This window comes from Ciconia boyciana, chromosome 1, assembly GCF_034638445.1.
Source record: "Ciconia boyciana chromosome 1, ASM3463844v1, whole genome shotgun sequence".
In the NCBI taxonomy this organism is placed as follows: domain Eukaryota; kingdom Metazoa; phylum Chordata; class Aves; order Ciconiiformes; family Ciconiidae; genus Ciconia; species Ciconia boyciana.
The window spans coordinates 62,463,462-62,479,910 of NC_132934.1; the positions used below are offsets into that span (position 1 = coordinate 62,463,462).

Consider the following 16,449-nt stretch of genomic DNA (forward strand, 5'->3'; position numbering starts at 1 on the left):
TGGCAGAGTTTGCACCTGACATTTTTGCACCAAGCAAGTCTTTTTACTGGATGCAAAAAGGTTTCTTTTGATTTTAGACTCTGCATATACATGAGGGTCTTGCTAAACTGGACCATCAAGGCTATTCAGGTATTCTGGCTTTACTTATTCTTTCCTTCCTTTGTTTCCCAGCCCCCTTCCCGTTGTGTTTCAGATTCTTTGCAGAGTGCTGGCATGGCACTCAGCTGCGTTTGCAGCAAAGAGAAGGGAACACAAAATTGGAAGGCTTTTAAAGTTTGTATAGACACGTCACTGGCATCCAGCAGCATTTGAAGTCCAGTTTAATGCAGCTGTCTTTGAAGGTAGGCTGTAGCCTCACTGGTCATTACTTGAGACACAGCTGTAGACCACAGCCTCAATTTTGCTACAGGTGAGGCTACCCAGTTTCTAGCAGTGGTGAGACAGGAAAGCCAGGAACTTGAATGGTGTTTTCCCGAATTAATTTTTATTTTTTTCCAACTAGACGGTTTCCTTTCATAAAGTCATTCCCTCTTACCATGATTTTAGTTGTGTCTCAATCTCAAATCAAAACGAACACTTACTGAGAAAAGATCATAAGTAGGTTCTGGTGGAGTCAGTGCAGAAGAACTTTCGTATGAGGGGTTGGTGATATTTGAAGGCTGTGACTTGTCCAGTGATGTTACATCAGTGTCACCTTTTGACTACACAAAATCACACAAACCTGCTTAAAATCCATCATCCTCCTAACAGTGCATTAAGTGGGGCACTTAAGCTTCACTACCAACCAGTGCGGAGTTGTGAATGAACTGCTTTATCATCTAAATCAGTGTCTCTGGGCATGAACTGTGTTCTGGGTTGTTGTATTATCTCAGGTGACTTAACACTGTTATCTTTTTTCTCTCCCTTATTATTTTTAAGCCTGGGCAAAGATCAGGAGAGGAAGTCTTGCCCTGACATTGTGTCTGCGGTAAAAGGTACCTCATTAGTCCTGAGTGCTCTCATTGCAACTATATAAAAAAATAAGCATTTCCCCTGGCTGATGGCTCCTGTTTTTGTTTCTAGAAGACAATTCACATTATGCAGGGTCTAGGATGGGAAGGGATTTCTGATTACTTCTAGGTAGGCTTTCTTTTGGATTGATTCTTGTGTATTTTGTAACACTTTTTTGTCATTCCTCATCTCTGAGTAGCTTGGCTGTTGCTGGCTGGTTTCACATCATGATACTATGCAAGACTGGCAAAGTTAGTTGAGAGAATGCAAGCCTGAGAGTGCATCAGTATAAAAATTTGCACTTTTCAATCCCGACAGTCATTTCAATTTTCTTGTCTTTCGAATCTGGCCTGTTTCTTGTCAAACGTTTCAACCTCCAGAGCAGCAAAATTATTAGCAGTGACATGGAGGAGGGGGAAGAGAACAAGTGCCCTTTCAGTGGTTGTGACTACCTGCTCCCCTAAGGGTGAGCTTTCTGGTGAGGCAAAGGCTTCTGCACTGGTGCTGTGCAGTTAAATAAGCTTTTGGCCAGTCCTTGGTGTTGGAAGTGTCTGTGAGACCAGGAGCCCATTGAGCACCCTGGAGGGAGAGGTCTGGGGGAGCAGTAGGTGAATGTAAGCTCGTGCCCAAGACAAGTGTGTGAGCCTTCCCCAATTTCTCCATGTCTTAGTCTGAATGGTTCAAGTGGGAAGCAATCGGGAATGTTTCTAACTTAATAAAATGCAAGGAGAAATTGGAGGCTGTGAGTTTGAGAGGTGCGGTGGGTCTGGGGTAGTGCTGCCCCCCTGCTTCGCGTTCCTGTCTGCCACCTACCTTGAAGTGCTGGAAGCCTGTGTTTCTCTTCCTGAACCTGAGGTAGGAATATCCGATAAAACCCACAATTCCAGTAACCAGGCAGATGCCAAAGAATATTCCTGTCCCGGTACTGGCATGGAGAGGAGCCTGGAAGCAAGAGAGAGAATGAGTGAGCCACGGGGTGGGCACTGGTCACCTTCCAGTACCCAGGCACATGCAGTGTCCCTTTGAGATATGCCCTACTCCTGAACTGCTTTTGTGCTCGAGTTTCCTGGTGCGTGATCCCTAGAGATAGTTAAATACGGCCTTTTGATAGGAATTACAAATTAATTTTTTTTCTGGGTGCTGTACACTGGGCACTGGCTGTAATACAGCTTCATCTTGTTTATGTTTTTGAAGTTACAGAGCACGCCTAAGTGATCTTTTCTGGTCAGGTTTTTCAAAGTAGCAATAGAGGCTATGATGAGGCTGAAACCTAACTGGCCTAAGGAGGAGAAATGGGTACCAAATTCCCTTAAGCAGCTTTGGAAACCTGTGCTGCGAACCCTAGAGGGCTCTGCATGGGTTCAAGCTTATTCCCCGCCGCTTTGTGCGCTGGGGAGGTGTTGGTTATTGCCAGCTATCGGCAGCCATACCATCCTCTGAGCCCTGCTTACCAGGGCTCAAACCAAACTGCATCTGAAACGAGGCCCATCTCATCGCTGGTTAGAGGGACTGCCAGCCTGTGGAGAGGGTGCGCAGGGCTGGGCTCCGCCAGCAGCCCAACACCTGCCTTCTGCAGGTCATTCTGCCCCAAAATATGCAATGCCTTTAACCTGAACTCATTCTTCAGTCAAGCAGGTAAAGTGCCAATCCAAGGAACTGTATATAATATGTTATAAATATTTTAATAAATATGTAGGTGAAGGACTGAAAGAAATTCACACGTGATCTGGATTTAATCTAAAGGGGAGAAATGCCTCCAGGCTCTGACTTTGGCTTGACTTCTGTAGCTCTGTGATAGACTGATATCATGAAGGTGACCGGCAGTTTTGGGGTGATGATAAATTTGAGGGATCCCAGGGCCCGCAGCCACTCAGGCTGCAATCTCCCCAAAGCACTGTGCTCTTTGCTGGCAATCCGGGGGGTGAGGAGGGGTCTGGAATAGGTAGGAGATTCATATGCTCTTACTCTGCTTTTCCATGTGATGCCCTAGCTCCGTGGCGTAGAATTAGCCTAGAAAACTAATTATTAAACTTACCCTGGCAAAAAATAATCACATTGTTGTCTTAATAGATGTGGTCTCTTCATTTATTTTTTAGAAAACCAAGTAATTTACTTGGTGCAGCTGGACAGCTAAATATTCGAAAACATTTAGTTGCCCTATAGCATGTGAAAGGTATTATAAAGACTATAATATCATGCTGCTGTAGACTGATAGAAATTGCGTATTGTTTTGAATAATTTTCAGGCAATAATTTACGCTTTTACCCAAGTGTGTAATTTCCTATTTGTGAGGATTGTAGGCTGCAAGGGATTTTTGTGAACCGAGATTGTGCAGGCATATTACTGATCTCGGATCAAGAAGGCTGGTTTGTAAAGGAGAAAGGGTTGCTCAGAACAAAATGAAGGTGAGAAATAGGGTATTGGTAGGATTAATCTTGTGGACCAAGGAGGCAGCTGGTTAGCCACTTCCGAAATCGGAGCTGGGATGGATGGGCTGTAGACGTAAGTGAGGCCCCTCCAGCGCACGGAGAGAAGGATCAGAATGAGTTACCCTGATGGAGGGGAAGTTCTTCAGATTAAGCAAGTGGTGGGTCTTCTTGCAAGGTCAGCTTGAGCCTGTGTTGGGCTGTCACAGAGTACCTGGCGTGGAACAGAGCTGGGGAGCGCTAACAGTGCACATCTGAACACCTACATCGTTAAGGAAAACATTTTGTACTGGAAAAAAAGTGCTCACTGCACACCTCTCCCAGGGCAGCAGGGATCACACTTGTAAAACATCCCAGTTGCACTGCAGGTGAACAAATTAGTTTTCCTCCATTTCATACAAAGCAGTAAACTTTGCTGGTGGGAAACAAATAGAACAATGTTCCTGCCTCCCTGCTGCTGGGCCCTGTACCGTTTTGATTCCAGCTTGAAGCAGTGCAGCTGCTAACTCGGCTTGCCTCCATGGAAAGGACGGCACCCCTTTCTGACCTGTGCTGTTCTGCTGTGCGCTGTTTGCTTTGGCCTTTCTAATGGGAGAGATAAATGGATAACTGGGACCATTGCAGGGATTCGTGCAGGCAAAAAATATCTATTTTCAAAACATCTTGTTGTTTTGGATAGGAATGAATGCAAAGCCAAGAGTAAAAAATTTTCCTTAGAAGCTTGAAAGGTCTTTTTGGAAGAACTGAAATGGAGATTTATGAAACCTGCATTACAAAAATGAGCTCCATTATAAAATGGAGCTTTTATTTTATTTATACAAAATAAACGTGGGAAGAACTCATTCAGACAGAAACGTTTTGAACAACCTTCACTGGCACCTTGTTCTCCACTTCTAACTTTCTTTCAAAGTAACCTTTTAAACCAAAACTGCATATATGGGAGGGAAACTGGGAGTATATGAATGTCAGCCATGAGTTTGGGATGATATAAGCTACACCCACCTCCCACAAAAAAAAAAATCACTATGTACTTACAGGTGCTGGTGGAGCCTTTAAAGGCTCTGAAATGACGTGGATTATCCCGTTGGAAGCGATTATATCCCACTCAACAATAGCACTTCTGTCCACGTATCTGATCTCACTCTGACAGGAGAAAGAGCAATGAGAGCTGAGCTTTGACCCTCCTGCCTTTGGGACTGAAATAAACCTTGAGACTATTTCCCCACCTCAGTTACTGACACACAAGCAAAATTCACATGGGGGCTTACACCGCTGCCTCCCTGGACATCAGCCTGGGATGGCCCCAGGCTGGTCATGGCTCTCCTGTGCATGAAGTAGCCATCATCATTACCTGCATATTGCCTTCAGGCATTTCTTTGTCTTTTTAAATTTTTTTTTTCTAAATAAAGGTTTTTGTGATGTTTGTGCAATTGCCAAGCTCTGCCTAGGAGTGCTGTTACAGCTGCAGCCTGCCTCCGTTACAGCTGCTTTCTGTGCTGAGGATGCCACTTGTGCTGAGTTTGCTGGCTCAGCACTGATGGGGAGCCGCTGCCTGCAGATTATTTGGTGGCCTAGCGTCAGCGAGCTGGAAGGTGGTCCCATTTGGGAGCTCATCAGGATATGAGAAGGGAGAGGGATGGGATCAGTCATTGCCACCCCAACACTTCTCTAGACTGCTGATAATGGGAGTCCTTGTCTGCTTCGATCCTTTGAGCCTCCAGCATTTTGGGAGGATGGGTTCATGGGTGTCTGTGCTATTGCAAACTCTGCTTTAAATTGCATCCTAGCAAAATGCTTTCTCCTCGGTGAGCAGCACCGGGAGCTGCTGCCTGCTCTTGCCCCTGCCACGAGGTGGTGCGCTGCTGCTGGGGCACACGGCGACTTTCTGTGCCCAGGGAGGAAGGGGCTCAGCCGTGGTGGGACTGCAGAGTGGTAGGGGAGCCACACCATGTCCTCTTCCCTCTCCCTCACCCCTGTGCTGCTCTGCCAGGGTCCTGGGGAAAGCTCGTGGGCTCCGACCTGGTATGCTGGGACAGGTGGGTGCTTGGCTGCCTGGAGCATGCGTGGAAAGCGGCTGCCACCTCTCCTTCCCACCCTGGCACCCTGCCGAGCTTTACTGCAGCCAGGGGAACCAGGGGCTTGCTCAGGTCCTCCAGGGAGGAAGAAAAGCTACCAATTTCCAACCAGCTTTGAAGGGCAGGAGCAAGATTTGTGGTAATGGGCTCAGAGCCTCCCTTTGGCAGCTTTTGAAGAAACGAGTATTTTTTAAAGGAGAATCTCTTCTAAACTCAAATATCAGACCAAAGTGATCCAAAAGAGCTCCTGGCATGCTAATGAGCAATACAGGTAAACCTTGTGCTGGTGCACCCCATCTCTCACGAGGGCATGCTATATTAATGCGATTACTGGGTTTGCAGTATAGGGTGGTTTTAAAAATGTAAATGATAACTCTCATGGCACAAGAGTTTCTCCTGGAAGGGCAAGGAGGAAGGGAGCAAAGGCAACAGATGAGTCATTTGTGCACCTCATCCTGCAGCACCTATTTCCTTCTTGTTGGTGTCTGTGAAATCCTCCCCCAAGCTGGCATGTTGGGCACTCAGCTTCCCTTGGGTCCAGGGCCATTCTCTAGAGCACATTTTAACTGCAAGCCCACAGACGCAGTGTTTCTTATTTTCATTTTCAGCTACACTGCATCACCCACAGCAGAGTCCCAACCTCGGTCTCAAGGGGTTGCTGTCACAGAGGTCATTTGAAATGCGTGGGCAGTGAGTATTTTCTTAATAAAAAATGAGAAGTTGGGTGTGTTTTCAAAGGATGCGTTCCCCTAAAATGTCAAAGGATACTTTCCATTTGCAAAAAGGATATCAATTTTTGCATTTAAAAACCACTGAAATAGTAATAAAAAATGCAAACCACTGTTTTGTCTGCTCTTGCTCTGAGCAAGGCTGTGCTGGCATCTCCTGCCTCTCCCAGAAAGTTACCAAGAAACTTTACAAATGCCAACACCTTTCTTTAATGATAAGCTGCTGCTCTCATCTCTCCTCCTACCACACTGCCAGTCTCCCATAATCCTGCCAGGCTGAGAGGAGGGTTGAATCAAGCCCGTATCCCCATCCTGCCATTCCTGCAGGCCACCTGAACAGCTTCCTTCGAGTTCTGCGGGTCAGAGCTTGGCTATTTGCAAACTTGTAAATTTGCAGTTTGCCAGCTGCTATCCTGCAGTCTCAGGGCAGGAAAGAGCCTTCTGAAGTCAGCCCCTCATTGCTGCCCCTTATAACCTTACCGAATTCCTCTCCAGATCAGTGTGTCACCCGATTGCAGGGTATAGCGTATAGGGGGAAAAAGCACAAAGATGGGAGATTTATTAAAAAGGTACCTGTTCAGCAGTGGGGGCTTGGTGTTCCTGGCCCCTGGTGTTTGTAATGAGGAGTTTTTCCCCTAGACGAGTTAGAAGAGTGGTTCCGTTGGTCAAGTCCTCATAAAACATGATGCTGGCATTAGATAAATGATACTCGATGTCTCGCCCAGAAAGCGTCTGCAAATGAGAGCAAAATACAAGGAACGTTAACCGATCTCATTAATCCTCCGGATTTACCAGTAGGCTAAGGGCCTGTGACCTTTTTCCCTCTTTGCTATTAATGCTGCAGCAAGTGCAATATGGGGTAGCGGCTATTGGGAAAGCTGGATGTGAACAGTGGGATCTTCTGTCCCTGCTGGCCTCTGACAGCTGCCTGCAGCAGGCAGTACCTTGAGTCTGGCAGGACGAAGGATTTTACTCTTTTGTATCACGACCTGAAGTGATGAGCCTCAGAGATATTCCAAACAGCTTGAAGATGCGAGCCAGGGCATACACCCATGTGAATTGTTTGAGACGATGTTTGATTGAAGGAAGGAAGGAAGGAAAAAAGGGATAAGCACAGAAATGAAGCTAGGAACAGATGCCTTTAATGTATTTGTGGGAAATACCAAAGCTGTGAACTGCTTTCTTCAAATAGCTGTGCTTGATGTTAATAAGCCAGAGAAGGCTTCATCTCAGGCAGACTCCTTTATAACTGGGTAACTAAAGTCCCTGACGGAAAAGTCTCTGTAGTGATTCGAGCACTCGATAACCTTACACTCCTAACTATGGAAAAGAAATGGAAACGATGAACTTACCTCTTTCAGAAGCACAGTTTAAACTATGTGGGGTTACAGAGAAGCCATGTCATACTAAGATTATTATTTTTTTTAAACTTAAATTTCACTGGGATACAGAAACCCATAAAGGCTGTTTAAAAAGTGTTATTAAAACAAGGAAGGAAAAAAGAAAAAAACCCTGACCTCATTTTCCCTTAACCCGCTATCGTTTGGAGCAAAGAGAGTGGCGTGCACTGACAGGTCCGTGAGGTACCGCAGGAACTCTCTCCCCTTCCTAGAGCTGTTGGAGTAAGCCAGGATGTCCTAGGCAGAAACAAAATCCAGCTTTACTAAAGAGGAATTGTGTGCTCCTGAGCGGGGAGCTGAAAAGATGAGACTGTATAAATAACAACAAAGAAGCTTTCTATTAATAGCCCCGAAGCAACTCTGGAGCTTCTATGGAAGAAGTTTGTATTCAAAACCCAGTTTTAGCTGCTGATTTGGCGAGCACATCTTGAACTGGCTTGCAGGAGTCGGGCCCTTGTCTGTGAGGCTCCTTACACATATAATGCCTTTCTGAGTAGTGGCAAGAAAAGGACCCTTTTAATGCTTTGCCTTTTTCCCCAGCAGCAATTCAATAAAATTACAAAAAAGCACTGCACTGCTTGCGATGCTTAGAAAGCCAGGAGCAGTTGTGCACAGAATCCTCTTTAAGCTAAAGCTGCAGTAGCATTTAATTTCCAAATGAGTTTTAAAAAACCCAAAACCTCTTTGGAGCAAGTAATTAAAAAAATAGCGACTAAGTTCTGGTTTCGATGGTGCAGATTTAGACCGCTCCACCTTGCTTTGCTGGTGTGGGGTTGTTACCTGCTAGTAAAGCAAACACGGAGATACAACCCAGCGGCAGAGCCTGCTTGGCTCCGCTCACCCGACCGAGCAGCGTGCCGGCTGTGGGCCGTACCGACAAGAAGTTTGTCAGCGTTGGGAAGGACGTCAGCACTTGCAGCAAGTTCCCGCTGCAGGAGAAGCCATCCCCCACGTAGCCTGGCTTGCAGGTGCAGTTCACCTCTGGAAGGTACAAACACAGATAGCCACGTGGGCAAACACCCTTTGCTAGAAGGCTTTAGGCTGTCCTGTGCCTGAAAAACAACTTGCAGGCAACAGGTTCTGGGTTTTTTTAAGTTAAAAAGAGGCAGAGTCTCTTGCAGTGTTATCTAGCAGCCTGTGGCTGGCCAAAGGAACTGAAATCCAGGCTGCTGCTCCCCTTTGCGCAGAGGGATGCAGCAAAGGACCCTCTTACCTTTCTCCCTGTAGCAGAAGACATCCCAGGTTTCACTCAGGTTGACTCTTCTCCCATAGTCCACGATGCCGACGTACCCGGAGCCGCAGTTTGGGGAGGAGAAGGCAGTCGGGTAGCCCACTCTTTCACCGTCTAGCCAGCCGGCAGCACACAGGTGGTACCTCGCCTGCAGCCGGCATGGCCAGAAGGAAAAAAACATCGGGGGAAGAGCTGGGTGGTGGGGCTGGGGCACTGCAGAGGAAAGGGATGATCCCCCTGGGGCCCTCAGGCAGCACCCAACCCACCAGCCCTCTTTCTGAGGGTCTGAGCGGGCTCTGTCTGTCCGTCCTGCAGCCTGCCCTGTGCTGAGCTCTGGGCCAAGGGGATGCAGAGAGGGGGCCCTGCCGAAAGTCAGTGGCTCCCCATACGGGCCAAGGGAGCCTTTCCTGGGAAAAGTCTCCCTGAGCAGAAAGCTGGGCAGGCTCAGAGGTGGGTGTGAAAGCCGAAGGGGGACATGCAATCCCATCGTGTGCCAGCCCACCTTTTGTCAGCGTGGGAAGGGCTGACAAATGAGCTCGACACAGAAAATAAATCCCCGGGAGCACTGGAGCCAGCCCCACGGCCGACTTTGCTGCTTTGAGGGAAATATTTAGGCTACAGGGTGCAGGGGACATGCAGCTCTGGCTGCAATCTGAATCTCCTCGGGCAGCAGAAGGAGGTTTATATGCTGGCCGTGGTCCAGCCTCACATTCTGCTAAAGGTGTCTCTAAACAGTGAGCATCTTCCTTCCTTCTGCAGATGGGAAGGAGCCAGAAAGGCACAGTCAGTCTGACCCACTCTTCTAAAGCAAGTTTTACAAACCCAAGATGTGATGCTCATCCCACTGATGTCAGCCATGCGTTGTCTATAACACACTCAAGGAAAAGAATATGGAAATGGCTCTGCTAAGTTAGCAACCTTTGGGGAAAAGATTCCTGGAGACTTACATTAAAAAAAAATCAATCTAAGCATAATTCTGAGGTGTACATTTCTTTAAGAAGTGTTAATAATTAAAACCCCCATGAAAACACTTTATAAGTGATTTTACCATCTCACCCCAGGATCACTGGAAACATGAACTTGGCAACTGGTTTCAGTGCTGTATGAGCAGGCGTGAAACCAATAAACAGTCTGAAAACTGCTCCCTGGGGCACGGGGGAAGGAAAGGAGGGAAAATGAAGCTTATTAGCACAGAGCAGCCCCCTTGCTCTTCCCTCCCCATTTACGCTGTGGCTAGGTCCTCTCCGGGGATCTCCTCCCACAGGGAGGCTACCTCACCTTCTGCGCATACAGCAGCTGGTTATACGTAGCGATGGTGGCTGACTCATTGGCACAGGCCTCCTTTGCCTTCTCATAAGTCATTTTGTACTGCCCTTGTGGGGACCGTAAATGGAAAACCCCAACCGTGGTATCTGCAAAGAGAGAGAAGAACCAGCTCTTCCTGAGGAGGTTTCCATATCTAGATGCAGAGTCAACTGTGCCATACAAATACCTGTGAATTTTGTGAAATATAGTTAGGACAGATTGAACCCTTATGGGTAATATTCTGACCTGGAATGCCCTCATCTGTTGCTTCATAAATCCGGTATTGCAAAGTATTTAAGCACACGTTCTAACTTGAATCATGCTTAAATCTCATTGTTTCAAGGGGATATAGGTAGAGGACTGGGTGAGCTTACAGACACAAGGAACCTGGCCGCTGGCTTCACTGCAGTGGCACAGGGATGAGGATGTCCTTGTCCCGTGGTGTGCATGGTGTGCCATCCTCACCTTGGAAGTGGAGATCGGCACAGTCAGCGTCAGGGTGGCACTGCCCGTTGTCTTGCAAGCAGCGGTCGAGAGGAAGCTGCATCACCGAGCAGTTCAGCCCATCACCAATGTAGTTATTTTTACATTTGCACTTGCGTTTGTCCTGGTCAGAGAGAGAATAAAAAAGGTCAAGCCAAATACTTAGCTGACATAAAAGTGGTATTTCAAGCAACATTCTGAACTGTTGGAAAAATTTCACTTGATATAGCCAGGAATGGACAAACAGGAAAGTTGCTACTGACAACTGTGATTCAACAGACCATAAACTCTGACTTTGACATTTATTCTTCTAAGCAAAACATTTACACATGCGCTTGGGTGCTTTGCTGAATTAATACTAAAGCATAATTCCATCCACAAAGCTAATAACATGCATTGGAGAATTATATGACACGTAATTAACAAAAATGGATGGCAAACCAATCAAAATGGTATTTAAATGACTGGGCATGGGAGCATGAAAGGAATTTAGCAGTGCACTGATAGTAATAAATTGAGAACTGTAAACCCAGCAGGAGTTGGTGACATCCAGGGATTGTGATGGTTGGCAGCTGGAACGGACTAGCGGCAAGGCTTTTCTAGATAGCTCCTGGAAGACACATCAGGCAAGCCACCAAAATGGAACGGACAGGTGATCCCCAAAGCACCAGGACAAATGCTGGATCAAGTCACCAGCACAAGTTTTCCTCAATAACATTGACCGTGCAGGCCAAGGAATCTGTATCTTGTGGCTGCAGAGCTTTTTAAGCTGAGTCTGGCCAACCAACAAGTGACTCTATTCTCCTAGCTGTCCCTACATTTAGCTATCAAAATATATTCAGTTTCAATCTAACAAACTCCTATTGCAAATAGGGATATCCAGTTAGGGAGAGCTAAGAAGGGGACAGAAAAATTACACATGCAAAATATTCCATCTGCTGTAGGACCCCTTTCCCTAGAGCAAAGATGTCAAACTGTTTCTCACCCCTCAGCTGAAAGGATACCAAACGGGTGTGGAAAGTAGGCTGGAGCTATGTAAAGGTTGTTTTGGAAAACAGGGACTGTGAGAGGTACAGAGTGTGATCCAGCCAGAGAAAAGACTTCTGCTGGCCCCAGGATGAAATGCCTCGGACTTCCCTGGTGGTGACTGAAACCATTCCACTTACAGGTCCTATGACAGTGCAAACGGCATGCTCATGGCAGCCTCCGTTGAACCCATCGGCGCAAGGATTTATTGGAAGGCATGTAAAGCCATCGCCTTTGTATCCTTTCTGGCAGCTACAGAAGACTTTCACGCCGAGTTGTGTGCATTCGGCTGCCTTGTGGCACCCACCGTTGTTTTGTTTGCAAAGGTCTGCAGCTGCATGGGGAAAAGAAAACAGGTGAGTAAAGTCTGCTTTTAAAGAGGATATTCTTCATAAAGAAAAACTGCCTCCAGATTTTTAAGGCACACTAAAAATACTGCACTAAAAATTCCTGCACATGTGCGAAGGCTATCCTTAAGGGCTCTGAAGCCCTTGTCAGGATGTCCTCGATTTAAGAGACATGGCACCACTCCCCAGAGATTCTGCCTCGCCTTTTGGTGGCCCGAGAGAGCTGCTTTTTTAGGGACTCTGCTCTGGCCAGGGTGACTTCGGAGGACACGAGACACCTGGCTCAGAAAGAAAGACTGTTTCTGCAGTGATGTTACTGGGGAACTGCCTTGCCTAAGGTCATCAAAGAAAATCCTGTAAGTGAAACCCTGCTGAAAACCCTGCTGTCTCCAAAACCTGACTGAAGCGCACTTCTTGCTCATACTCCTGCTCAGTACAACCTGGTGAAGCCAGCTGCTTGCTTCAGAAAAAAAATGATCTGCATGTATCCTAAATTTGTTTCACTTGCTGCACTGTGGAAGCCGTTAGGTTTCATAGCCGGCATTTCAGACGGTAACTGCATGCAAGTGCATGTGCAAGAGGGTACAGCCTGCTTGCTTGTAGCAGGCTGCGAAGGGGAGGGGGAGCTCACCTGTGCATGTGAGCCCATCCCCGTCGTAAAACGGCTTGCACTGACACGTGTTGTTCTCCATGCAGACGGCGTTGGCGGAGCAGCTCGGGGAACACACTGGCTGCAGAGCTGTGGGGAAGGCAGAACAGCTGGGATGAAGGTGCTATTTATATTGCAGTGCCTTTGTTTCATGCAGCAAGAAAAGCCCTCATACCAGTCTTGCTAACTGGAAAACCTGTAAGAATAATTTTTGACTGCTTAGGTCTTGGGTGGTACCTTCCCTCACGTAGCCCAAAGCCCCTCCACAGGGAAGGTAGGCACTCATTCCCATTTCATAAAGGAGGTGACAGGGGGGCGAAGGGACTTGTTCTCAGTCCAGAGCAGGGTCCCTTAGTCCCCTTGGAGGGCTTCTGACGTTATTAACCCTTTCTCTCCTCTATGCAAACCCTCTGTTGAATTGCAAGTGCTTTCAACCCATGGCTCCATGCGACGGAGTCCGGTGAGAGGAGGCAGAGACCTAGCTTGGTTTCACACAGCCGGCCAGTCCATCCTGTTTCACAGAAACATCGTCCCGTTCCTGAATAGCCTTCATCACACTGTCCGTTGGTCGTGCATTCGCAGGCTGCAAAAGGAATGCAGAGGGATCACTTACAGAGTTGCCGTTGGGAAAGGGCAAAATCTTTCCCTACAGAAACATCACCTACGCTGTCAGCTTAGATACAGTACTATTTAGCAATTATTCAGATAAATCTAACCTCATGTCTTTTCACCGTGAGGCCAATCAAGCAGTGGACCAGACTTCCCAGAGCGGTTGGGCAGTCTCCATCCTTGGAGGTTTGCAAGCCCCAACAGGGTAAATCCTGAACAACCTGGCTTGAGCTCAGGGCTGACCCTGCTTTGAGCAGGGGGTTGGACTAGAGACCTCCCGAGGCCCCTTCCAACCTGAATTATCCTGTGGTCATATGATTTTGTAACTGGCATTAGTTCAGTGTGCCTCTGGAAATGAAAATGGGTATTGATCTGCATTGTGGTAGAGTAGCAAATTTCACAAAGGACTGTGTTGGGAGGGAGTTAATGGCTGGGCTGAAGACCCAGCCTGATCCTGTCCTAATCTGCAGCAGCTGCTAGCTGTAGGGAAGCCTTTTAGCCAGAGAGAAGTAAGATATACAGAGAAAGAGTGTTTGGTTGCTGCCTGGGAGAAGGGCTGTCTGAGTAAGGAAGCCAAATATGAGGTTAGTGAGCTTTGCTGTAAAATGTGGGCAAGTTACCTGTAATGTGCTTTTTAGGTTTTAGATATTTTTATGACTAAAAGCTTCTGAATTCCTTTTGTTCCTTTTACATGTGGGATGTTACCCCTTGGGCCCTGCAAACTGAAGCATGAGCGGCTGATTTAATGTATAGGTGATGTTTTTTCCCCGCTCTTTGGGCTGTGCAATAACTTACATGCTGAGTCCTTCTTAAGGAATTATTGATGGCCTTCTGTTTTATAAGGTAATGAAGTAGCATCCTTTCTTGCCTTATCCCTCTTCCTGAAATATTGTTGTTTAAAGAGGAAAATGATGTGGGATTGGGGGAACTGATTTTCTGAAAACCTGGTCCTGCTGAAAAGGAGTTTCATCCTCTAGCTTTATTTCTTTTAGCCTGGTTATCTAATTTTGGCTGATATAAATATGTATTAAAAGGAAGGGGCTATAAAACTTTTCCATTAGATACCACAATCTGGGTTTCAGACTAACAGCTCATGCAGTTTATGCTATGGTGTGCTATAAAATGGATAAACTGTAGGTAAGCATAATCCTGAGTGTTGGTGTCCGAACCTGGTGTCTTGCCTACACTGCAAGGGTATTTAGCCTATAACTCCTCGTCATATGTGCCTCATGAGCGCTACAAGTGTACACGGTTAGGATGGAAGCATTAATATTGTAGCTTCCCATCTGAAGGCTTTATGTTGGGAAAGCATTTAAGTTTAAAAGGTGATATTGATCTTGATTCCATCTAGTTTACACTTAAAACCACAGTGAGGTGGATTATATGAGCAGTTTCTTGGCTGCTGTCCCTCTTCACAAACTGCCTTAATCTCTGTCCTTTTTCTTCTCTTCTGCAAAAGCAGTGCATGGCCTTGGCCTCCTGCAATCCTTGAGGATCAGCATTGCTAAAATGCTGTCTTGCCTCTTATGGGGATGGGGGAGAAGGCTGTGCTGTAGTTGAAAATACTTGCTGGTGGAGGTTCTGTCTCTATTCCCTGTTACTTATGTACCCTACAGGAATGGGAGGAGCCCTGCAGAGAAGCCTACGGAAGGCTCTCTCCCCCCCACCTTCTCCTCCTTCCTTCTGAGACCTTGTGCCATCCCTCCGTCTGAGGAGGCACTTGGGAAAAACGTTGGTGTTGAAAGTGGAAAGCATTTCTTGGTTCACTTAAAAACTCATCGCTGATGAAATAGTTTAGGCTTGGCGTGGGTAATGGTATGGCAAGGTAACTTAAACATACGCCTGCAGTTGGAGCCGTATCTGCCTGGCAAACACAGCTCGCATGAAGTCCCGTTGAAGCCACTGTCGCAGCGGCACTCTCCTGTCCCGGTGTACCCATCGTTGCAGGAGCCGTGGTTATTGCATGGGGTCTTTGGGCCTCCTGGACAAGCTGAAAGGTTTAAAAAAAAAAAAAAAGTGGCTGTTTAGCTCAAGTGCATGTTTATTCATTGTCACTGTTTGTTATTTATTGTTCTGTAAAAATCCTTGAACAGGGAAAGGCCTGTAAATGCATCTCTGTTGGGGTGTGTAAAAGCAGCTGTGACACTTGTGACTGCAAGCCTCCTGCTCTGAATTCCTTGATGTACTTTTACAACTCTTGTCAGAAAGGTGTTGTGGACTCTTCCAGCCCTGGGTCTGGGTGCTGTTACTTGGGTGCTTGCTCATTCAGATCCATCAATGAATGGCACTGCCCCTGCTCCTGCCCAAATCCAGCCTTGCTTGTGCACCTCCATGTGCCCATGAGCCCAAAGGGCAGCTCAGGCTGGGCTGGCCAAAATTGCTCAGGACCTTCATGTGTCTGTCTGTGAAATCTGGACAGTGAGCCGGCAGGTCTATGTGTCCGTGGACCTGTTTGCCAGCAGAGATCCTAACCCGGATCCTGACCCTATGTGCCCTGGTGAGAGCCTCAGTGCTGTTCCCCCGCGGGGCTGGGGGCTGGCAGGTGAAGGAGCACGCTGTTAGTGCCTGCTAACAAGCAGCTGGAGATACAGCTTCCCAAACTGTCTCTCACCTGGTTAAAGCTACAGTTTCTGAGCTTACACCAGTGGTGTGCGTGCTTGCAAGTGGCTGAGGAATCGTACACTGTGTCTCTGGTGCGTCCTGGTATCACTGCCACGAACCTGATATCTGTTTTGGTGTTGAAAGGACTTTCAGCTGGTGACCGATTAAGACTCGCTAGGTTTGGTTACAGCAGAGCAGCCTTTACTCTCTATAGCATTCACTTAGTTTGCTGCTAGCATGGAGTTTAAAACTTGCTGTAAATGTGAAAAAGAGATTATGTGGAGGGGAAAAGCAATAATACTTTCTGTTTACTTCAGCTTCTTCAACAGAGTTCCCCCATCTTGTGGCTGGTCTCTCCTCATGTCCCCTATCCCAGCTCGCACAGTTCAGCCCACTGGGCACTACGCAGCTGTGCTTGGGGAGGCCACGGGCTGGTGGTGGGGGGGTCCTACCTTGGCAGTCTGGCCCGAAGTAGCCCTTGCAGCACTTGGCCGTGTGGATGACCATGGAGCAGTTCCTACGGCAGCCATCCCTCCGCAGCCCATAGGACATGTACGTGCACCACTGGATCCCTTCCTG

The 16,449-nt window shown here is 47.3% G+C and overlaps 1 protein-coding gene across 1 annotated transcript in view; it reads right to left on the reverse strand.

The window, feature by feature from the left end:
• STAB2 (stabilin 2) overlaps positions 1-16,449 on the reverse strand; it is an 87,873-nt gene that overhangs the window by 136 nt on the left and 71,288 nt on the right. Inside the window, exons 55-68 of the mRNA XM_072849384.1 lie at positions 16,323-16,446; positions 15,110-15,259; positions 13,139-13,243; positions 12,643-12,750; positions 11,805-11,998; positions 10,621-10,762; positions 10,129-10,262; positions 8,833-8,998; positions 8,494-8,600; positions 7,737-7,856; positions 6,793-6,951; positions 4,452-4,559; positions 1,804-1,932; positions 582-701 (exon numbers count right to left, since the gene is read on the reverse strand). Coding sequence (XP_072705485.1) covers positions 582-701; positions 1,804-1,932; positions 4,452-4,559; positions 6,793-6,951; positions 7,737-7,856; positions 8,494-8,600; positions 8,833-8,998; positions 10,129-10,262; positions 10,621-10,762; positions 11,805-11,998; positions 12,643-12,750; positions 13,139-13,243; positions 15,110-15,259; positions 16,323-16,446 — 1,866 coding nt within the window. The remainder of the gene's footprint in view (positions 1-581; positions 702-1,803; positions 1,933-4,451; positions 4,560-6,792; positions 6,952-7,736; positions 7,857-8,493; positions 8,601-8,832; positions 8,999-10,128; positions 10,263-10,620; positions 10,763-11,804; positions 11,999-12,642; positions 12,751-13,138; positions 13,244-15,109; positions 15,260-16,322; positions 16,447-16,449) is intronic.